At 36.5% G+C, this 25,189-nt stretch overlaps 1 protein-coding gene across 3 annotated transcripts; it reads right to left on the bottom strand.

Moving 5' to 3' along the window:
- Positions 1-1,298: 1,298 nt before the first annotated feature.
- Positions 1,299-21,094, bottom strand: MLF1 (myeloid leukemia factor 1). 3 transcript variants are annotated; one of them, XM_063306514.1, is made up of 10 exons: positions 20,923-21,094; positions 15,226-15,376; positions 10,817-10,861; positions 10,656-10,700; positions 9,933-9,977; positions 6,796-6,882; positions 5,806-5,934; positions 4,781-4,940; positions 4,397-4,529; positions 1,299-3,014 (listed from the first exon to the last, which is right to left on the bottom strand). In XM_063306514.1, exons 1-10 carry the CDS (start codon positions 20,964-20,966, stop codon positions 2,903-2,905), a joined length of 951 nt encoding a protein of 316 aa, XP_063162584.1. In that variant the 5' UTR covers positions 20,967-21,094; the 3' UTR covers positions 1,299-2,902. The 3 variants fall into 3 exon arrangements, with proteins under 3 accessions (XP_063162584.1, XP_063162585.1, XP_063162586.1); XM_063306515.1 differs by lacking the exon at positions 10,817-10,861; XM_063306516.1 differs by lacking the exons at positions 9,933-9,977; positions 10,656-10,700; positions 10,817-10,861 and having other exon boundaries at positions 20,923-21,091.
- Positions 21,095-25,189: the final 4,095 nt, after the last annotated feature.

The raw sequence follows: 25,189 nt of genomic DNA on the forward strand, positions 1-25,189 counted from the left end.
TCAAAGTGGTATCATCTGCATATCTGAGATTGTTAATGTTTCTTCCAGAGATTTTAACTCCAGCCTTGGATTCCTCAAGCCCAGCTTGTCGCATGATGTGTTCTGCATACAAGTTGAAGAGGTAGGGTGAGAGTATACAGCCCTGGCGTACTCCTTTCCCAATCTTATGGAAGTTAAAAGTGGATGATTAGCCCCAGGTCATCCAGGTTCTCCTAACCGTGCACTACAAATTGGCCAACCACATTTTACTATAGCACCTTGTATGAATTGAACCCAGTTTACAATGGTATTATAGATTCAGAAAATTGGGTTATTTCAGCAATCCATGCTCGACTGATTTCTTTTACAATAAGGACAAACACCCAGTGTGATCTAGAGCCACATAGATGTAGAACCATGATGTATCTGTTGACGTTCAAAGGAAAAACGTGATTTTGTCCAAATTTAAGTTCTTTATTACACGGGAGAACAGCGTAGCTAGGCAACATGAGCCAATTTTTTTTTTCAGGCAGAGAATCATCACCCACACCACTATACATTTGGAACTTCTAAATTGAGAATATGGAATGCCACCAGCACACACAGAACAGATAGAGCTTTTGAGCATCTTTCATACACAACCACTGCTGAAGACACAGAAATGTAACTAAAATGTTTGCCAACAGTTCACTCCCTGCTATACATTATAATATTTCTCAAGTCAGCATCATTTAAATGTTTTTTTTCCAAATGACCATACAAATACTTGGTAAGTCCTCCTGATATTGGTATCATACCTATTCAGTTAATTGCTTAAAAGAAAATAGTTAAAATAACTTTGTAAGATGAATTGCTACTTTTCTCACTGAGACACAGAACCACAGAAATGGAACAAGTGTAGAATACCTGTTGTCTTACAAATATGCTTAAGCCTTGTTGAGTTCCATACTAAGAGCAGGGAAGTATGAAATAGGAGGAAATTTCAGTATGTACATTTCTTGCAATTCTTCGCTTGGACATTCATAATCTTAATGGCAGAAAGGATTTGTGCTGCAATATTGAATATTCCACAACCACAGAAGAGATTTATATTTTTTGGCAATAGCTATTGAATCTGAGAAGCTAAAGAACCTTAATTTATTAATATATTTATACCATTTTGTTATTCTGTTTTATATTTTGTATTCTGGCCAGAGACCTTTGAGACTGGAAATGGTTAACAATCTTATAAATGCTAGTTTAGGGGAGAAGGTAGGTTATAGACTATAATCTCAGTACTGCATTGTAACATTCCTTCTGCAAAACACAGACAGATTTCGTTGAATAGTTCTTTATTATCAATAAAAAAGTGACAACTGTTACTCAAGAACTCTTACGGAATTTGAGAAATTAATTCTCAAAGTTAACATTGTCAATCTAATATAGCATAGTGTTTATTCAGTATGAAGAATGGCATACATATACCTATCTAAGCTACATACCTTGAAAAAGCAGAGGTACAGATACTTTATTTAGTAAATGTTTAATAAGATATTACAGTATTAGAACCTTTAACACATAGCTCAGATATCAAAACTGTAATGTTTCCCAGTTATCCTTACAGAAGAGCAATATCTAAATTGACATGCCTTGATAATCAGTGAATCCAAATATTCATGTAGCCTGGTATAATTACCCAACTAGTTTTAATATGATACTTTACATTTAAAAATGCTTTATCAATTTGAATTGCTAAAAATGGGAGCTCTATGAATCTTCACATTGATAATTACATTCAGCAAAACTGTATTTTTGTATTTTTTCTACTGCAAAACTCTAAACTTGCATGTGCTCAGCCACCTGCATCTCTAGCTTACCCCTTCAGCGTCATGAAAACAAACTAATTAATCAGTAAACAAACAAAATAATTGTGAACAAGAGGAAAATATCTTCAAGAGAAAGAAGGAGAGTGGCACTAAAAACAGTCCTATAATGTATTGATAAGTAATTCTCCATCACCTGATGTCAGCTGTGCACCTTTTTGCTCCAGTATAGAATATGGAAACTTGAAATGGGCTTTGGTTACCACTTTCTCTGCTGAATTCTTATTTGCTCTATGAACGTTAAGTTGCTGTTGATCTGACCCAATCCTAAAACGAGTATTTTCCAATTATAAATCAGTTTGTAAAAATTACTACTTTTTATATTAAAATAATTTCCTTATGATCAGAATGTAGAATTAAAATAACTTAGAATAAAACTTTCAATCAAAGCAGAATAAAAATATTTTCTTACAAATCTTAATAGACCAAAATGGCTTGGATTAAATATCGTTCAAAGGTGGCAAAATCCCCCTTACTTAAATGCTTCAGTTCAGATTCGTGTTTTGCTTTTGTCCACAGAAAATGTAACTAAGTTACTGATTCTGTTCATGTAATGTATGGGAAAAACTAATTCTGAATAGGCTTCAGAAATAATATGAAAATTGACAGCATGAATGGTTCATTACATAATGGCTAGTGACTTTATAGTTCAACAGTAATTTAGACTTTGAAAGATTGGTACTTTGCCAAAAGCATACCACTATTGCTACTTGAGTTACAAACAGTGCATTTATTTAAAGTTCTTGAAACCTGGTACTATCTTTGTAATGCTAATTTTGTCTCCATACTAGTTAGAGCAGTTGGTGTTAATGAAAATTGCTGTAACATTCCACATATTTTTTTTTAAAAAACCACAAAGTACTTTTCATTTACCATAAAATGCTTTTCATTTACTGCTCAGAGCCAAGTGTTACCAAGGAGCTGAAACTGACACAAACATTCAGTAGTCAAAGAAAAAAGAGTCACTAATACTAGGAACAGAGAGCTTGGTCTTATTTGTTGATCCAGAATTACTGTGTCCTCTCCCAAAACATCCAGATTAACATGAAAAGCAACACAATTTATTTTTTGCTGGTTTTGAGAGGAACATGTGATCCCTTGACATTTAGCTTTTCAATAGAAGATGTGGGCCTCCTAGGTCCTTCTACTGCTGTTCTTGGGTGCATCTTCTCCCTGAAAAAAGGATTAGAAAAAGGAAATACCTAATGTTTATTTCATACAATATAACATTAGATAGGCACATAATATACAGGAAGAAGTCTTAAACCATCCATTAAATAAACAATTGTTGAATCTAGAAATAAACCTATCACATTTAAGTTCTTGTTTTTCAGATTTTATAGCTTGCAAAACTAAAGTACAATGTCCAGACAGTTTGTTGTTGTGAATTTATTTTGGTAAGAAACCATGCATATCCCAACTACAGAGCAGATGGATAGTGATAGACTGTACTTAAATTTCCACATATTTGACCTTCCAGTCTCAACATTTCTTTCCTACCAATCCTTCCCTGCCCATACTCCACAAATTAAATAGTAATTATAAGCATGCATGCATGCATGCACCTCTTTATAATTAGTACAGAATTTCAGAATGACAAAACACTCCTAATTGCAAAGCCCCATGTTGCTGAGTCCACTGTTTCATGATAATGAAAAAATTTCTGTCAACAATATTGGTATTAAATAATCCTATTTGTGGATTAAATAATCCTATTTGTGGATTTAGAATTAACTAATATTGTTTCTAGAGAGTAATGGTTCAGATATCATATGCCAAATTTGCAATTGCTTCATACAGTCGTTTCTTCTCCTCAGCATAAGTTTTATTTAAAAACCGAGACTTTCATCCAGCAGGGATTGCGTCCAGCAATTTTTCATATTATAGTAGGCTGAAAGGGTGATTTGCTCAAAGTAATCTGAAAATTATAAAGATGCTGTTAGGCTGTTATCACACTTCCCCACATTTGTCTTAAGAACAAACAATTGTTTTTCTACTTTAGATATATACTTCCTCTGAAAAAGTGAAAGGCTAGTGGGTGGGGACAGGAAAAGGAGTGGTCATATGACATCTTCATATCCCAACTCAACTTGTGTCACTTCTAATCCATTGAAGATGGAGTCATTCAGACCTGGAGGAAGGAGGGGACATGCAGGGGAACAGGACTGCACCAATAAAGGAGTGGAGAATCTGGGATAGACAAGATGTTGCTAATGTCTCAGCAACTAGATAGTAAGGTACACTAAAGGCTGTAATTTACCAATATTTGGAGGACATGTTCCCTATCCTTGCATTAGGGCAGTGCTGCTTTCTCACAGGTTTTATGTTTTGATAGGGGTTTCTTTGTAGGTTTTGAGTGAAGCTAGACAACAGACAAATCACTGCCAACATTTTTATGTTAGGATGCTTAAGGTGAACAGTACTTCAGAATGTTTCCCTGAAAAACAAGCATGCCAATTCCATAACAGACTCTTCACACATATGACATCTTAGAGAATTCTGACCATCTTTGTTAAAATAATGTAAGGCAATACAGAAAGGATTACAGTGTATACCTCCTTGGAGCATCCTCCTTGCTTACATGATGAATACTTCTATGTCTTGGTGAATCTACATTGTTTCTTCCTCCAGAGGGCTTAAATTTCAGAATCTCCTTCTGCCATTGTTCATCAAATGCATTTGCCTCTCCTGGCAAACAAGAGTATTTTTAAATTATAAATATCTTCATCTGAAGGTGTGTATATATTTGTATGCATATATCTCTATCTCTACACTCTGCCCTAATAAAGAACACATCTACAAAATACACATGCTACTCCATTTATCCATATATGCAGATGAGTGCACATTGAGCCATCTATACAGCATTGATAGGTGATCTTATAAATGCAAAAAAAAGAAAAGAGGAGGAAATAGATCCCATCAGCATAGCTATTTACCTTCATCTAAATTAATGAAATCTTGATTCAATTCTTCATCACCAGTTTTGTTGTTCTTTGCCTTCTGAATTACATGACCACGATCCTGAATGTGATGACCAATGGACATTTTTTCCAACCCACTTTCAGAATCTTTAACAGCTTTCCTAGTTTCTTTAATCTGAATTAAAGCAAAAAAAAAAAAAAAATGCAGTAAGAAGAAAAAAATCCTGATTAGCTTTTTGGATTTTTCCTTTCAAGTAAACTTTTACAAATCATGGAAATAGTATATGCATCCTAAAGTTCTTAGAGAAAAGATATCCCAAATGCAGAAGGCTAAACTATGAGAACACATGTAGAACTTCACTCACTATGCTGCAGTAATTCCTACTTGCAGGTGGGGGTGGAGGGGAACAGCTGCTACAGCAAAAAAACACACAGGGAACAATTCAGTTGCATGCACGAGCATGTCTCTGAATTATGGCCATAGCATGCATGTTGATTCACATATAAAGAAGCTAGGAACAAATTCAAAAATCACCATAACATCATCTAAATATAGCCTGTGAATGGAACTTTTAGCTACGGAGATAAGAGTGTTCTGCTATTTGCTACATGAAAGGAACACTAACTATCTTGACAATCTTGGCTACTACTTATCAGCGTGCTCGAAAGTATATTATTAGAAGGTTTCTGATAAAGAGGTACTAGCTGAGCTCTGAAGAGATTCGCTGTGGGTTATTTTCAATAGTTTTATCTTGCTTGCATATAATTTTCCATGAACTTGACTTTAGGGTTCAAATTCAAATTTTTTAGCCAAATTAGATGGCAACACCTATGAGCAAGTCAATGAAGGGGCTTTTTAAATATTATGCAATCACTTTAAAGTCAAGTTTTAACTTCAAACATTTACTGTATACTATTTTTAAAAAAACATTTTGTGCTATTGCACAGTAATACATTTATGCCTATTGAGTTAGAAGCACACGCCAAATTAGAATAATACTATAATTATTTAGGAGAAGATTCCCAAAATACTATCGTACCCCTCCTGGAGCAATCCGTGTCTGGGCAGAAGCTTGAAAAACTTTTGGAGGCTGATCACCCTTCTTACAATAGGTCATCATTGAGGAAGAACTGAATGAGTGAGCATTTGGATCAAGTGCCATTTTATCCTGAAGTTAAACAAAATAATTTAAAGAGAGTAAAAACCACAATAAGAGTACAGAATGGAAGCCAATATTTAATGGATATTTGCACTCCTGTATCACAAGGCTATAGACTATGCTGGGGAAAAAAGTCCTGTAAGAATGCAATGGTAACCAAGGACTCCACGGTAACCAATTTCTCTATAATTGCCAAGAAAAAAACATGGATGTATCTATGCAGTCACCAGGAATTAAGCTGAACTTGGGGGATACTTGATTTCATTAGCACTCCGCTTAGACAATGAAAGATGAATCTTAGGAAATGCAACCATCTCTACAGCATGGCTTAATATCTAGGCCTGTAAAATGTTCTGAACCATTATGCAAACATATGCACTCACTTGGAGAATAGCTTTAATTGAACAGAAGGGCTGATTTGGGAACTGCCATATGCTGGAGATCTACAATGAGTAAAAATCTAGTCTAGTCCATTTTGAAAGAAAGTTTTTCAGTACTAATTTATTTATTTCTGGCATATGGTCAATAGTTAATATAAATATGCACCAATCAGCTAGGCACATTTAAAGACATATCTTCATGGCTGTCATATGAATTTCTGTATGTTTTTTATGCAGCAATTAGATATATCTACGGACATGTAGGAAAGGAAAAAAAAGGTGGAACAGAAGAGAGTACCACATTGCAGTGTGAAAATGATTCCAAAAGGAAATATACACCAGCCCTATAGCTCTTTCTTTGCAGAACAACCCCAAAAGTATCAGTTAACAATAATGCACTGCTAACCTCTTTGTCTAATGAAGTCTATTTTTTTCTGTTTTTTAATGAACAATATTGATGAAAAATTAACATAAAAATGTATCAACTTACAAAATTTCTTTGCAATTCCATCATATTGTTTCTCATATTTGACATCATTCTGTCCATTGCAAAGAATGGATTCCTGAAATTCATGTTCTGCTTGAACAGAGAAAAAGAAATAGAAACAATAAAGTGCTTCAAAATTCAGAGCTTTTATTACAGTTCACTCATGTACGCATAGAGAGGAGCTTACACTTTTGCAGAGTACATCAGAAGATAGGGCAAAGATATTGCAATTATGAGGAACAGCAATAAAAAATGTAAAAAATGACAGGTGATGCTTGGTCTTTTATGAAACAATTCTGTTGTGCTATTATACTCTTTTAAATTCAAACTGTAGCCAAAGACAAGCTACAGAAAATCTCTCTAAGCTAATACAAGGTAGTGTGTAAGAAAAGATTGCCAGAATAAGTTAAGCCATGTCTTCTAAAGTGTCACTTCCAAGTTTTGTCAGTAGGTAAAATTCCAAACTGTGGGACAGCCAACATCACGTCTAGTTTGGCTTTTAGTCAAATATGTTCCTAGAGAAGAGTGTTGGATCAGGCACAGAAAAGCATGTGTGTAGGGGTATCAGAAAGGCTTTCCTTATGAACTTCAAGTAAACTTGAATCAAAATGATTTCATGTCTAGAATTTTAACTCATTGCCCAGGCACTGTTAAGTTTTCCACACAGCAGCAAGTTATTATCACAAGCATAGCCAGCCCACAAAACATATGAAAGGCCAGTTTATACCATTAGGTGAGTTAGAAATATTAATCTGTCTTGCCAAAAGGAAATTTTAGAACATAATGGCAGCCTTGTTTCTGTCTTATCACTGCTGTTCTATGCATATTACTATCAAGCTAAAGAGTACAAAATTAAATCTTCACTAGGCTATAGTTAACCATGTGCAAAAAAATGTTTGTTTTTATGTGGATTGTTTGAATGGTTAGGCCTAGCTCAATTTATGAGCTGATGAACCTATCCATAATCCAGATTCTGTGATTCAGAATCTGTAATTTAGGAATAAAATTACACTTGAAAGAAGATAGGGACTAATGAAAGAGCACAACAAACAGACACGTATTGCAGACTGTTGACTCAGTTCAATGTCTAAAACGGGAATGCAGTAACCATGACTTCTGTTTACACTGCTATAGTTTGTTACCAACATTCCAGCCAATGCATTAACATCTTTACAGACCACAAGGAATGCTCTAGAAGCAGGCAAAATGTTACAGGAATCCCAGTAAATTCACTGAAAAGATTAGCATGTGAATGTATGCACCACATACAAAAGGAAACAAACAAGAAAGCAAGAATGAAGAAAACTGAATGAAACCAAAGAACATCCAACTCATTGAAACACCCAGCGCACTCTCTCAACCTCTCTCTCTCTCTTTCTATATATAGTTTCCCCAGTGCTGGATTATCACAGAATCTGGAAGTTCTCAGAATTGGATGAGAGGAAGCAGTACAGAAAGAGAAGGTAACAAAAGGCTAAATTAAAAAAAAAAAAGGACTGTAGCACTCATGCCACTTTTTTACATGTAACTAAAACAAAAATAGTTTCCCCCACTCCTAATCAAGGTATACAATAACTAAATTGGCTAAATTATTCCAGTACCTGGAGAGAAATGTTACAGCCCCTTCTCCCTGACAGTAAAAATACAAAAATAGTAAATAGTAAGTCAGATTTATAACCAACTTCCCAAATTTCAATAGGTAATAAAGTCCCCATATTTTAAACTGTCACCTGCAATCATGAAGGTTAAGCAATATTTAAGAGTCCATTGATGGATTTATCTAATTATGTCTCTCTGGCAGCATAATGGTTTTGCTGGCAAAACAGATTGACCCTTCCCCTAAATCTGTTCTGAAATTTGAGAAACTGGCAAGGGAAAATTTACTCTGAACTAAGCATTAGTCCTTTCATAATGTTAGATGTGGACAAGTGCTATATTTCTTTTTTATTCCCAACTAGTAAGCCCACACACCCAAAGGATACTACGTAAAGGTTATATAATCATTTCTATATGAATGATCTGTCCCAGAAAAAACACTGATAGAAACTGAAGCAAAGCATTTTGACTGGAAACACAATTAAGAATTAAAAATGGAAGGACATGGCCTATGGTGAGATTCAAAAGATATCCCGGCCATATTTAGTTAGATTTCCCCAATCTCCATTAAACAGTATAGGCCAATATACACTACATTCAATAGATTTTTGAAGAAATTAATATTTTGATATTTTGTAATGGTGGAAAAAACAAGCTAATGTGCTGTTTTTCACTGAAAAAAAGACCAAAGTATTCATAGAAATAAAATACAGAAATGTGTATGCCAGAAATGTTCACAACCATTAGAATATTTTAACAGGAGATGCAGGGGAGCCTTGCAGATCTTCACTGCTTTTTTCAAACAATACAAGTCCTCCTATATTGAACTCCATGCTAAAAGCCACTGAGCAGGGCCAACAGAAAGAGGCACAAGCATCTTTCTCATCAATTAATATCTTTCAAATACCATCATGGTACAGCATCATTCACAAATTCCTTATAATGGCCTTGGACAGTAAACATTAAGGCTGTACTTTGATTCAAAGAGCACAAATAAAAGCATATTTTCCCTGCAACAAATACGCTTGCTTGAATTGTACATTTATTCTGGGACAAAAGAGCCTAAATATGTGCAAAGAGCCCACGTCCTCAGTGTAACAGACCCCAAGTTTAGCTGTTACCTGTTCAATATAGTATTTGCTTTACATTTTTTGAAATGATTTAGGAAGATATAGCTGAATGATACACATAACTATATCATAATATATTAATAATATATTATCTATAATCTCATTAAGTAATATAGATTACTTAAAGTAATTGGAAGTTGAGTTTTTATTCCTGTGATAGTTTTATTATGTATAAAAGGAAAATAAAAGAGATGCCTTTGGAAATTAGCATGATTTCAATCTCCACATACACTTAATAGGTACTTTAACAATAAGCTCCCAAAAAGAAAAAAACACACACAACAGTTTCACAAAATGAAACAAGTATACTAAGATGCACTTATAAAGCAAAATGCAAGGTACTTAGTTTAGAACAAGCGAAACAGACATGTCCACATCACCAAAAAATTGAATGTGTGTGTTTAATATACTAACCATGCCACCAAAACAGCCAAAAGGCATAAGCGGAAAACTCATGGCCTAAAAGAGAAATTTTAGATCATATAAATTCCAGCATTCATATTATGGCCTTAAAACATAAGTGAATGGGAGTGCATCTGGACTCAACTTTCTTGAAATCTGCTACTATTAGCATAAGCAAGAAACCTTGTCTGCACAATCTCTATCACCAAGTTTACTTCCTATGTTTTCCTTCAACATCTTCACATTAAAAGAAGAAAAGTTTTGCATTATTAAGCTGGATAAGAATCTTCACAGTCCGTTTCTATCATCCTGCACTGTATTTTTTTTTTTACTGAAACTTTAACATTCCTGTCTACTTTTTCTTTACAACCCCCCACCTATTCACTTCAAACATTCATTGATTTCCACCTACAGATTTATTTTAGCATAAACTAAGTTTAAACTATGTTCACTACTTCACAACCCCAATGCATTCCATGATCCTGTCTTAAGGTCCCTTGGGAAAGAGAGAAAAACACTACAACTGGAACTGTACAAATCCTATTTTTAATAATATATACAACAAATTTTTTTAAAAAGTATTTATCCAGCAAAGAGGAGAAAATATGTAAACAGGAAAAATATGTTTTAAGGCTTGTTTCTAGACAAAAAGACAAAAAACTGAAATTAAAAGTAACAAGAATATTAATGCCCATATCAGCAAATCTTAGTAACCTTTGTCTTTAGTATACTGACCATGCCACCAAAAGTGCCCAAAGGTATAAATGGAAAACTTGATCCCTGAAAGAGAAGCACCAGTTCATTTAAGATTGTTGCACTAGGATGGTTTAGAAATTAAAATTCAAGGGGGGAAAAGGCATGCTCAGATGAAATTTGTGTTATTTTTGTATACTAACCATGCCACCAAAACTGTTAAAAGGCATAAGGGAACCGTTCATCGCCTGTAAGAAAAACATCAGCTTATGTAAATTGCTGGTGAAGGATACACATTTCATAGATGGAATCAAGAAATTCTCTAAATCCATGTTAAACATATGAAAACCCCCTAGGACAAATTTATTATTCGCACCACCTCTTTAAATAAAAGAGGGAATGGGGAAGAATTTAACAACTGGAACAGGAAAATCATGAATCCGCTACCATCTCCAGCCTCCTTGTAATCCAGTAGTCAAATTTCATTTTTTTTTCATCTGAATTCAGACACCCTTGGAATAGTACAACACCTCAGGCACTGATAAAGGCAGTCTGTTATGTGCCAGGTGGGAAGGAAGGAAAAGTCATCACCCCTTGTCAATGTGTTTTTTTTTTTCAAAATAAGCAAGGGAACTAGTCTGCATGCAAGCAAATTATATTGTGTAAAATCAAAGATTATGCAAAATACTAAAATAGTCATAGAATCCTAGCAATGTCAGCAGATTCAAAGGTCACTGAAAAGACATACTGAGTAAATCCGTCACTATATACAGAATAGTTCGACCTATTAATCCACAGTGAATAAGTTACATGTCAGCACACATATAAATAGATAATGCTATAAATACCATTGAACACAGGTACTTTCAGAACACAGAGAACAGACTTAAATATGTCTGGATGGAAAAACTATCAGACAGTCTGAATGACTGGAGAATCTGACAGCTCAGAAGAAGTTGGTTGAAGGAGCTATGGAAAGCTGAATAGGGTTATCACAGCCAACCTTTCAGTTTTAAGCAATATATATTGTTCAAGGAGACTGCTGAATGTGACTTAGAGTTGTGCAACTAAAGCAGCCTACAAATCCTCAAAAATAACTTAGTAGTACACCCGAATGTCCATAAGCATGGGTGAAGGGTATAGTTACACTAAAGTATCACATGAGAATGCATGTTTACAATGGTCATTCTGCATGTATTCAGCAAGCTCACAATACTTTATCTGATGCACTTACAAGTTCCCTGTTCATGAGTAGATTGTTCAACAATTCTACTCATTTATAGCTTATTCTTTCTATCTCATGACTCATTTATCTCTTCCTATTCCCCTGCAAAGCCCACACTTCTTATCCCTGCTCCTTTGTACTTTCATTTTACATTCTCCCTATCTCAAATACAAAAAAAAAATCTCATTTCACTCAACATAACTGACTTTACTATTAAAATTTGCAGCAAATAAAAAATTCAGTCATATGACTGAAGAATCTTCCTTGCACACAACCAAACTAGAGGATTTACATAGCCTATCCACTGATGGCATAGGCACAACTCCAGAGTAGGTAGCTGTGAAATGTTGGGATATCTTAGCTTCCTATTAATACAGGGGCTAGGAACTCAGCAGTGGCAACAATTTGCTGTTGAAGAATAAGCAGTTTCCAGCAACTTTGATGGTAGCTAACTAGAATATATGGAATCTGTAGTCCAAAATGTCTGAAGACAATCAAATTGCCAACTCCAATTTATACTTTCCTGGAGAATATTAAGATCTAATTTCCTAATGAAAGACTATTTTAAACACTATTGTGATTAAGCCCAAAGAGAATATTACCATAGCAAATATACTGAAAGGGTTGTTCCATGCTAATAGAGCTGGAGTTGATTTAAGAAAAGAAATATAGCAAACCAAATGATGGACAAAAGCACAGTCTTCCTCTGTTTAAAAATGGGGGGAAAGTAAAGAATTAATTGTAGAGCAACCTAGAAACACTATAATTTTCTAGCGAAATGAAGGCAGTAATACAAAGACTGTGCAAATCCAAAAACAATAGGATCAGATTCAGAGCCTACCATCACTATAAGAACTCTACTTCCTATAATGCATAATCCTTTCAGCTGCATAATGCTACCTGTCAGTCAGCTCCTGAATGATTTTATACATCAAATACACTTGGACATTTGGGTCTCCCCTCCCCGCCAGTTCCTGAGAAAGCGTGGCATTCTTAATATAGCCATATTCATGTTGGCATTCTGTAATAATTTTATGAAAGGTCTGAAATGCTCTCCGCCACCCTTATCATAACACAAAACATCACAGCCACAAAAAATTAAGTCCACATGCATTTGTTTAAGAGCATTAAAAATGTTATATGTGTTATAGTTAAAATGTCAAGATAATTAATACATAACACAATCTTATGACATGCATTTAAAAAGTAACAAGATAAATACTCCACTATTCATTCCCATAAGAGAGCCAGTTTGGTGCAGTGGTAAAAGCAGAAGACTAGAAACTGGGAGACTGTGAGTTCTAGTCCTGCCTTGGGCACAAAGCCAGCTGGGTCACCTTGGGCCAGCCACTCTCTCTCAGCCCTAGGAAGGAGGCAATGGGTGCTCCACTTCAGAAAAACCTTGCCAAGAAAGCTGCAGGGAGTAGTCCAGGCAGTCGCCAAGAATTGGATATGACTGAATGGAAAAAAAATCATTCTCATAGAATCTTTAGGGGTATGCACATAATAATGTTTTGTTCTATGCTAGCACTATGATCTATCACATTGTGGTGTGCAAGTTTGGTTGGAACGTTCTGGGCAGGATCACTTTTCCCATACTGTTTTGTCTCTGCCCCTCCCCCAATCTTTCTGTAACTTCCTTCCCCTTAGCTTCTGTTAGCCACCACATACTTCCTCTGTCAATGACTTTCCCTTTTTTCCTACTCTCCCCACCTTGAAATACCTCTGCCCAGAACAATGCTTTATGGGTGCTGACTGGCTGGGGAATTCTGGGAGTTGAAGTCCACATGTCTTCAAGCTGCCAAGTTTGAGAAACACTGGCCCAGAACATGTATGTCCTGGGTCTCAGTGCAGATGAAACATGCATGTTACGGTCTAGGCAAGACTACCCAAAACTGCCTGTTCTATGCAGGTGACAGTCTGGCCACGGAATATTTTGCACACTTCCCAAAGTCTTAAACTAACATAATATTTATAGGAACATGCTATCAAGACTTTGACTATAAAATGCTTTGAGCTGTTGTGATGTAATACTTTTTTAAAGCCCTACATGATATTAAGTTTAATTATAGAGGAAACGGAATTGACTTTTGAAAGCATATAAATACCTCTGCATCAAACAAGTCTATTCTATGTATGTCATTTCCAACTACTGAAAAGGTAGGTCTAAAAATATGTTACAAGGGCACATGATGATCCATCTCAATTAAAGAGGTGTGAGACTTTTATTTCTGGATACTGAGCAAAATTCAATTTTGTAGGGTTAATACATATACACACATCATGGACTTTGACTCAATGCACACCTTCTTGCTTCTCTGCACTTTTCCCCATTCCTCAAATATCCTCCAGAGGTTGGGGCATCCCTCTGAAATAGACTTTTAGAGATGAGCACATTGTTTCAGGAAGGAGTGAAATTGCCCCTCTGTTGCACTGATCAAAGCCAATCTGTCAGCAGAAAGGGCTAATCAGAAATAACTCATAAAAGCAACTCTGTGCTCCTAGCAACTAAGTTACAGTCTATTAGTACTAAGAGCAATTCAAAATGAATGTTGTTATTATATTGTGGGTCCTTCCCAGCTCAGTGAGATTAGAATCATCCAACATTTCTGATCCACAGAAAAGATGAATATTACTGCTAAATAAGTTCTGTTTCATTAATTCCCTGGAGAGTGATGCGAATATAATAATATTATCTAAGGGCATACCAGCAAGGACATTAGGATATTTCTTATTTTCATTTAATGACAACTAAGGGCCAGATGAAGTGCAGGTATTGTTCTAGACATACTCATATATCACTACATAGTATTTTCTGGAATTAAACATATATTTAGTATAATATAAAGAAATAAATATATATGATGCTTCTCCAACTTTATTATTTACTTTTCTTACAGGTTCACAATCCCATAATTGTAATTAGAACGAAAGACCGAAAAGCCAAAGGCATAGTGATCTTTCTATATCTAGGGGGGAAAAAAAGGAGTAACACTATCCTAGAAGGCAGATGCTATATTTCTATTTCAAAGAAGCTCCCTGAGTTCAAATGTAAGAGTAAAAAAAAAATCTGGCAGTTACCCTTCTGACTTGCAAGTGACAGTTTCTGCTGCTGCAAGCTATATCAGTTTCCAGTGTATAGATTACAGAACTTGGCACTGTTTCTCAGCCCTTGTAGTGTTATACTTGAACATAAATTCCAAAGATTCAGTTATCTCAGTGAGAAAAGAAAATGATTCAGCATTAAATTAATTGTTTAAATAAATGTAGCTTTTCAGAACTAAAAATCAAATAATAGTTTTGTAATCTGCAATTTCTCCATCAAAATATTTTTTTCCTTACAAGAGAAATGAAGTTGAAATTGACATAACCTGAAAGAAGACCTACCTTGCCATTGTCTCTCAAGGCCATCTGAGAATTGGGATGTCCTCTTTGATGTAGACCTCCTTGTCTGTCTTCAATTGCAAGAAATGGATCTCGCCCAAAAGGTTCAGAAAATAAACGGTGTACGTGTTCATTATGGGCAGTAAATGGATCCCTGAAAATAAAATAGGGTGGAATATCTAGCTCTGCATTTAGAGAATGCGCAAGTTCTCAAATGCAAAATATAATAAAAGCCACTATTTACAGAGAATTTACATAGTTTTGACATTTGTATTCTATGTATTCAGAGTTAACTGATGCATTTTTCATTGTGATAGCCAGGAAAGATTAAAAAACAGCATATATTAGATTACTAATCAGTAAAATAGGGAGAGTGTATGATCTGAGTATCCACTGTAATGGATTCATTCAATCATGAAGACATTAAGTGGACTTATTTGCAAAGTAAACAGAATGAAAGGTGTTACTGAGTATATTTTCCTTGCAATATACCAATACTGTACAGCTTACATCAGTGTATTCCAATACGTTATTTAAATATGACTGAAGAAGTACAGAACTATGTTTTCATTGTGGCACTTATATATATATTAGAAACAGTTGCCATTTTGCTATATTAGTTTGCATTATTAGTGTTTTCTACAAAAGGTTTATTAGAACATTGATTTGGTAAAACACACCATCCCGGTAGTGAACTATACAAAAAGAGTTTCACAGGGTAGCCTTTTGCAGAAGGAAATTGCTTCTGCACCTGTCTACACTATTCAGGAAAAAAGTTGGCAGGACCAGAAAACAGTCTGAGATCTAGTAAAGATCCCCAGGAACAGCTGTGTAATCAAGGAGACATTTATAAAGCCAATTTTATCCTAGACAGTATTTCTGGACTGCCAATTCCAGTTCTCTCCTTGTGAGGCAGAGGATGCTTTTACACTAGTTTACCATTTTAGAAGTTAATCCCACAGTGACGTAGCCCTGTCAATTTGCATGATCTACAGTATGCTTAATAGTACTTGCCACAAATGAAAATTACTTTGAGATTATACTTTGAACATTTTCTACGCAAGAGTACTGTCAGCCTTATGACTAATGTCATGAGAAACCCACTATATTTTATTTTTTTTAAATATCCACTACTACCTATTATAACAATACAGTATCTATATCTTGGCTACTTTTAACCAAAAATCCCAGCATATTAATTTACAGTATCATGAGCACCTGCCTTGCTTCTCCAATCCATTCAAAAAGAGTAAACAAATCACAATCAATAATGTAGTGCTACAGCCAAATCCAGAATTATGAACGGTTTTGCTCAAACCAACCAATATCACAATCTAGCTGTAATCTAGGTTTTTTGGATTATCAATTCTGGTTTGTTTGGTTACAGTAACAATATTCCTTTGAGCTATGGGTGTCTGTTTTGTTACTCATGAATGAATGGTAGAAGCAAATCAAGAGGGAATAGGCTGCATGAAATAGCATGAAAACTTTTGCAGTTTTGATTGATCTGCATCGCAAAGAGCATACAAATAACTATATCATGGATTCCATGATCTTAAACCACGATGAACGAATGACGTCTCACCCAGGCTCACCTTCTTCCCCCTTTAAAAGTGCAACCATGAAAAGTTCAGATGTTGCAATCATTTTTATTAACTATGGCTTATCATCATTTTAAATCTATTGAGCTATGGTTAATATTCCCTAGAATTTGCCTGAAAAAGTTTCAAAGAGTAACTAATGAAGCCAGCTCATTCCAATCAACAGCTACGATTACTAACAGTTTGTGGAATCCTTGGTGCTCTCTGAGCTTCATTGTTTGCTTGCAGATGTTTCATTACCTGACTAGCTAACATAATCAATAACACATTTGCCCCCCATGCAAAGTATTTTGACTCTGAACACAAAGAAGCAATTAAGAAGCTGAATAAGCCTCCTGTATGACGTTTTTCCCAAAATGCTCTAGGGAGTGCTTGCTATGTATTTTTAAGCTCAAAGTAAATCATGACGAGAATGGGATGACTAACAAAGAAAGCAGGTGTAGTATAATTAGAGGTTTAGAACTTTTGGGACCCAATCCAGCAGCGCTACTGTAGTGTGGTGAAAATAAACCTAACAAACAAAATGGAGGCTGCATGCTTTTCCTCCTTGTCCTTTAGATGTGATCAGGGTCAAACCTAGTTTATCTCTGCCTAAGCCCATCAGACACAAACTGAACCTTCCTGCCCCCAGACAAAGCCCCCTGAACCAAAGAAGAGAAGCCTCCTCACCAGCTCACGGTACAGCCCAAGGGCAGTCCTTACAAGGGAATTGCAACATAAAGAAACCCCAATGTTCTCTCTGCAATCAGTTCCATCTTCAACATTCTACCTCCTTCAACAATGGGCTTCCTCAGCAATGCTGCCCTCCTGAAAGGCCATTTTGCCTAACAATCAAACTTACCCCAGGTATACTGACAGGACGTGCCTAGCTTGCCCAAAAGTTGGCAGCAAATCAGACCCCTAGGATTTCCCACCTTATAGCCCTCAACTTCTATAAAAATCTTTGCTTCGCCATTGTTCAGGGTCCCTCTTCCTTCTAATGCAAGCACCCAATGATTGTTCCAATTAACATGGTTCTACTCCTCGGTGTTATGCTCCTTATTCAGCAGAATCCACAGCAGTAGGCTTAATTGTGTAAGTGGACATCCATTTGCCCAATGGAATTTTTCCCTCTTCTCCTCCCTTACATAAGCTTTCCACAGCCTCTTCCAAACTGATTCAGTGGATTCTGCAACTTGCAGAGAAGACCTTTAAGATGCATGGAGAACAGCAAGAATGACAGGAAATTGTCTACACTTTCCGATTTCACTGGCAAAAGTGATTTGATCAGCAGTATGGTTTAACCAAACAACCTATACTTCTTTAACATGGAGTACACAAGTACTTTTGCTATATTTTCAGTCCATCAACCTTTTTAAAGAAAGAAGCAAGTTACTTTCTGACTTCTACATGATGACTAAACAAATTTTGTTTCAAAAGGAAGACTAAATTCCAAGGAAACAGCTTGCCTGTCCATGCAGGTCTTTGGATTAATGCCACTGATTTTCACTACATTAGGAGTTGGCAACAAAACTGACATAAAATCTGAACACCCTGTCAGAGCCACCTAAACAGCTGCTGACAATGGGTAAAATTGTCCTCTGATTTAAAAAGATGTATAATTACTGTACAATTATAGTTACATATAACTTGTAACTAATGTACAATTGTACCTTAAGCAGAGATATTGCAAAATTAATAGCTAAATACCCTACTAAGAAAAAGTTAGAAATGAACCAGATTAATAATCAAGCCTGTTTTTGGTATAGATGTTAAATTAATCCACAAAAAAGTATTTATTTATTTATAAAATGTATAAGGCATTCCAATCTATCAAAGCTACAAAACCTAAAAAAGGAGAGTCTGGAGAAACAAGTCAAATCAAAACCAAACCACCACTTAAAGTCATCACCTACTCTAACCCAAGGCCTGGGGGAATAGCATGGTCTTCAGGGCTTGTGTAAATAAGGTCATGGTAGAGGTCAAAAGAATCTTGGAAAGTTGTTTCAAAGGGCAGCTACCATGACAGAGAAGGCCCAATACCTGAGTTCCGACAAATGACTCTGTTTGATCAATAGGTCCCAGTGCAGGACAGGCAGAAAACTACAGGGGAGAGGCAGTTTTTCAAATAACTAGAAAACTATTTTCTGACTGAGTACTCAAATGCTAAATCAAAAATGGCATGTGGAAGTTAGCCTTGGCTAAAGCAGGTCATACTGATAAAAAGTTTCATCACCATACAATTCCAAGTATGGTAAAGGTCCTCAGGATTGTTTATAAATATCCAATTCAAGAGTATTTGTAAACAATTAGTAACTTATATTCAGAAATACAGTAATGGCTTTTCACTGATACTGCTATGATTTCTTGTGAAAGCAAAAAGCTTACATGAACATAAATGATTGGAATCTATTTTTGAACCGATTTAAATGCAATTTAGATGTTAAAATATTACTTTTACAACCTGATCCTAAACACAACCTCATTCAACTTTCAAATAGGATCCCAGACTTAAGTTTGTGGAAACAGAACATGTAGCAGAATATAACATGAAGTATAGCAGAACTTCAGAAATACTCACTATGGCTAGCTCTCAATTAAGAGACAGTGATTATTGTTACAGGCTAAGAATTTAAACTCTGAGCTAAAAATGGATATTCAATTTAATTTAAAGGTCTAACATATAACATTTATATGAAAAAGCAGCAAATAATTTGAGAATTCCAAATACTTTTAGAAAAATTAATGGAGGGTTTTAAAAGCAGTTATTTTAAGACATAATAAAAACCTTGCCTCTCTTTTTTTTGCACAACATATAATGAGAATTTGGTTTTATCTTTGAATTTTCAGAACATACTCACCAAAATCTAAGGAGCAAAGGGTTTTTAAAATAAATGTTTATACCAGTAGTTGTCTGTCAGTATTCTCAAACAGCTTTAATATGAATTAAGCCAAGATCTTGGAAGCAAATGTAAGCATGTGTCTATAAAAGTGCCATTTTCACTTTCAGAATACCTAGAGTAAACACCTTTTACTCTGGTGGGGTTCAGAACATTGCTCCCCAAAATATAAGCTGAGCTCCAACATGCTGCAGCAAGAGCAGCTTTCTATCATTCCATACAAGAAGGTCAGTGGCACAGTTTCATAACGCTGGAAAGGTTCCAGAAGAGTTACAGTTCTGCACACAATTACATGTACTGTACATGTACATGTACAATTACATGCACTGTGGAACTCAGAGACGCTTATTTCTAAACAGACGTAAAGAGGCATCTTAAAAATTAATAGACTGTTCATTGACTAAAGCCCATACAAAAAGTACGGCTTGCACTTGGCCTACCATCATTTGGTTTGCAGCCACATGGGATCCTGAGGAATTTGGCCTAGAGTTTTTTCTGTGTTTGGAGGCCAGTGACTGGATTTTAAGAGCCAAAATGTCTACCTTAAACCTGACAGAGGCTTCAGATGCTCATTTCACCCTAGCATCCCTCAAAACTGAGCCCACTTTGAATTCTGATCCTGTCCACCTTTGGAGCTGGCCTGTGGACCAACAGAAGCTTTGCGCCCATCTTACATATGAACAGTTATTACCCTTTGCTAGCATACCTTTATCTACATGTGTATGCATAGTCAAGGTATGAACTACATGCAAAGGCTGTGAACCCCGAAGCCCAAAAGTCCCGAAGTGAAGGAGAGGCAGCCGGTTGCACCTTCACTTAAAAGGAGGGAGGCAGATCCTGCTAGCATGAACATGCATGCATATGACAGACAGTATTAACTTTGGGGGACTGAAAATGGGGCACCAGGGTCAAAGCGGCTGCATCTCCGCCGGCGCGCTGGACAAGGCGCACCTCGTCCTCCTTGGTCCCCTGCCAGCCCATCCTCCACACGCCGCATCCCAGATACCTGGATACCTATGCCCATGCGCCTGGCGCATCGCTCTCAAAACCACGAAGGCAGGCGCAGTCAGCCTCGGAGGGGCCACCAGCGTCCTCGTCCACGAAGACCGCCACGGATGAAACCCGAACGGCTTCATTCGGGAGAATATCCGCCGCTCACCTTCGTGGCCCTCGCCCTCCCCCGCCTCGTCCGAAGCTCAACCCAGGCCGCGCCGGCTCACCGAAAGAAGGGATCGTCTTCGAAGTCCCGGGAGATCCCGAACATGATTTCTGCTCTGGAGATGCCTCCCCTCCTTCCGCCTCCAGCCCCGCTTCAAAGCCAGATCTTTCCGTTGGGGCCGACTGATGACTGGCTCCAGAAGCGAACCTCCAGCCCGTTTCGCCCCGCCCCCTTCTCCTTCGGGATCCCCGCCTCTCCTTTCCCACTGGCTCCGGCGAGCACGAACTATGGCGGCAGACGATAATAGAACAGAGCTGCTGCTACCATGGCAACTGGCTCCAAGGCAATACCTCGGCTTGGATGAACTTTCGGGGAAGGAGATTTGCGCCTGTGCGCCGACACGTGTGCCAAGACAGCGTTGGTCCTAACCGATGTTAGTCCCGCTTTATCGTTCCTTATTTTTATCCCTTTTTTCCAAAAACCCCATATTGTACAATCTCAAAAGAAAGATAGCAAAACCAACTGCAGCTAGAAAACCAGCAGCCGCGTTCAAAACAGCAAATGCGCAATGAAAGCGAAGTCATTCAGGAGGTGCATGTTTCTTTTCATGAAGCAGGAAAGTCAGTCCTCTCCATGAAAATAAGGGAACGTTTTGATTCGACATGATATTTGGTGGGTTCCATCTAAAACCACGATTAAATTATTAAATTTCAATGAATACAAAGCAATGATCTGGGGCGCTGCTATGGTGCAAAAACATGCACCTGAGACCCAGAGGTTTGAAATGGGCTCCAATTGAAATCCCTGTCAAATCACAGAACAAATCTGCGTGCAGAGGCTGAGTTATAACAGTTACAGAGCTGACATCTGTAAAAATGTAAAAATCAAAACAAACTAATGAGATCCATGTCTTGAATACATGTTTTAGCAGCACAAACTGTGATTTGTTACTTGTTTCAGGGGGATCCCACCTAAAAATCTAGAGCTTTTGTATTTTCATTCGAAGTGCTTCTGTGTGGCTTTTCTCTCTCCATTTACAGCACTCAAAGCAATTTTCAGGTGTTTAAAAACCAATAGTGAAAACAAAAAATATGCAACATAGAATATTGGTAACTCAATTGTGGCAAGTTTTAAAAAGGGATCTTGAGAAATCCAGAAAATATGTTTATCACACTCATAAAAGCATTTCTAACTTGCTGTAAAATAAAGTAAAATAAAGTAAATAAAGTAAAATACATTTTGAAAAGCTCTCAGCATATCTTCCAAATACTTCTCTTTCTTCAGTGTAATGCCCTTTCATCTGTGAAATAGCTACTTCGTAGACAGGCATTGCTTCTCCTTGCATTTAAAGAAGATCTAACAAACTTTATTTCACTCTGCTTTTGGTTGCTGTTTTTTAATTCTGCGTTTTAATAATAGATCTAGGCAACATCTTCAGTGTGAGAGGCGAGTGAGGGTTGCTCTCTGTTTATATACAGTGACTTGCGCTGCAAACACCCCCACCAACACAAGCAGGGCAAGCCACTGTATATAAACAGAGAGTAAACCCCACTCCCTTCTTGCACTGAAGATGTTGCCTAGTCTGGCAATAAAATATCTGCAAGAAAACAACAAGGCTCAGAGAGCACCAAGGACTCCACAGTTATACTAAGTACAGCTACATCATTGATACACATATTCATTTACTTCAAAGATAGTGAAAAATTGTGTCTAAGAGAAAGGCAAAATTCATACCCCAATCGTGTCCTAGATGGCAACCCTCTTCATTTGCTCCATGTTATTTTCAGTGAAACAAAATGTCCAATCCTATACTAAAGGTTACATTTCTGGACCATATGGCAGTAGAATAAAGATGATCAGTCTTCTATTTATTACTAAGGTTTTTTAAGACAGACATGTTACACAATTCCCCTTCCCCTTAACCTGATGAAAGTTAAATATTGAGTTCCCATAATAGCAGCAGAAACATGATCTGATTCATTAGGCGAACTCAGCTATTCTGCTATAAATGACATCATGATAAAGGACTGTCCATTCTTAGAGCTTAGCTGATGCAGGAATTTTTTGAGCTATGAGAAGAAATCCTTTTTATTGAAGCAGATTTAAATTTACAAATTTACCATCATTCTAGTGAGCAATAAGACACATATTAAATAATCTGAAATATAAGCGTGCAATCAGGTTCTACAAAACAAGTATATTTAAATTCCATACTTCAGAGATTTAATCATTATTTATTTATTTATCATCTATCTATCTATCTATCTATATCTATCTATCTATCTATCTATCTCCTCCCATCTCACCAAAAGTGACTCTGGACGGCATACAATAATCAAAACCACAATATAAAACAATCATTACAAAAACAATCATTATAAAAATATAGACAATCATTATTAAAAATTTAAAAATCATTGAAAATTTGATACGATTGATATGTTTATTCTCGCTATGTGTTAGTTTTATGCCTGACATGTCTGGGCTACTAAATGCTGAAGGACTACTTTGCAGGGCAGCAAAGAGCTACCATTTTCTGTACCTTTCTGGTGGTCATCTGGAGGTTTGCAGCTCAGATTTTATACATCTATTGTTTTACTATGAGTTTTTATTCTGCCTTGTAGTGATCTGACTGGGTTTTAGTCATGCTCAGAGCAGACCTCTTAAAAGCAATCAGTCTACTCTAAGTATGTCTGAATATAATCTCTTGTGAACTATCTTACTGTTTTTATTACTTAATTTTATCAGCTTTTAATTCTAATAAATAGATTCAATTTATTGGTTAAAAATCCAAAATAGTTGGGCAAGAAACACAGAAGCAGGTGAAACTTAAGAGCAGAGATGCATAGTCCTAAACTGAGATCCCATTAGTTTCTGAGTGACATGCTGGAGGCCATATTCTAAAAGGAGGGATGGGAAAGAACAAAACCTGGATTTTTAGACAATATGAATTTAATTTAAATTATATTCAATGTATTAAATAGTATTCCCATTTTTTCCTTTCTGTCACAGTAAAAAACAAAGGATTTTTTGGAATGTCACACAGTATCATTCCTCAAGTTGTGCACCTCTGCATAAGAACATAATACCAGCATTCTGAACTAGTCTCCTAATTTCTAACTAACCAGCCAGCATTCCCTAAACAGAGGTGGGCTTTCTTTTTCAGCCTGCCGACTTCCTTTTATTTTTATGCACCCTAGGGGCATTAACTAGTGATGCCACACCAGAATGGACAGGGTTACAATGTTTTGGCACTATTTGTGTGTGTGCGCACGCACTCTTTGGGGTTTGGTGGGAAGGGTTTAAGTGGCAAACTAGGTTCTTTCATCATTGCTGAGATTTAGGGTTGTTCCTTAGCATCCCTCATATTTGGGGGATTGGAATTTTAAAGGGGTAAATGAGTGTTCTGAAATTCCCCGTTCATGCAGAAAGTCCACTTTAGCCCACCCCAGGGAGATTCTGGAGCTGAAGTCGGCTATCAGATATGGGCTGCAAAAATCTAGAGGTCCACTAAATGGCAGCAAAGAATGAGAGTTTTCTATATCTCTTTTCTGCAATCTAGCAATCATCCAGATTTCTGGAGCCCAGATCTGATAGCCCTATCTGAAGTGGGCAGACTGCTTGTGGTCTCTGCATGCAACCTATGAGTTGCCCATCCCTTGCCATGCTTTTTATGGCAACCATGAGAAATAGTGATATGTTAAAAAATGAAATGAAATTTAATGCTATTGAGATATTAGTTCAGTGCAATAACCTGATTTATGCTTGTTAGATTCACACATCATGCTAAGCCATGTTTTTTTAAATTAGCCAGAATGACTGAAGTAAACATCACACTAAGCCATAAAGCACAGTTTCAAAACCCCAATGGATTGCCTCACATGCTAGGCTAAAAGCAAACACATTATAGCTTGGGATGGTTATTTATTTTTCTTCATGTAAGAATTATAAGCTGCCCTTCTCATGCATATGAATTATTCAGGGAAGCTGAGTGATGTGTGAAACCATTCAGTATGACTCAGCCCTGGGAGAGATAACAATGATCTCTACGATATGTTTAGATATCCAGTTCTGTTTAAAAAATGAGTGATAATTACTGAAAGGTATTAACATGTGGTTACTTACTATATAGTTTCTATTTCATTACAAGTCACTGTTTCATCACCTCCCCATTTCAACTATACATATAATAGACTTTAGAGAGGCCTCAGTATTTATTAGAAGAGCATTTTGAACAATAGGATTAGTGAGCCAGTCAAATCCCAGCATACAAATAAAGTAAACACATAAATCAACTTGTCATGAAGCAACAACATAATAATACTGGA

The sequence above is a fragment of the Candoia aspera genome, chromosome 6 (genome assembly GCF_035149785.1).
Source record: "Candoia aspera isolate rCanAsp1 chromosome 6, rCanAsp1.hap2, whole genome shotgun sequence".
Taxonomy (NCBI): Eukaryota; Metazoa; Chordata; class Lepidosauria; order Squamata; family Boidae; genus Candoia; species Candoia aspera.

What these genes read in the sequence shown, in the direction of transcription:
- MLF1 (XM_063306514.1), bottom strand. Translation starts at nt 20,966, where the DNA reads ATGTTCGGGATCTCCCGGGACTTCGAAGACGATCCCTTCTTTCG. An exon ending in GAAGACGATCCCTTCTTTCG is followed by an intron (nt 15,377 to 20,922) that starts GTGAGCCGGCGC and finishes TTTTATTTTCAG; the next exon opens with GGATCCATTTACTGCCCATA. An exon ending in AAGGAGGATGCTCCAAGGAG is followed by an intron (nt 3,015 to 4,396) that starts GTATACACTGTA and finishes TCCTTTTTTCAG; the next exon opens with GGAGAAGATGCACCCAAGAA.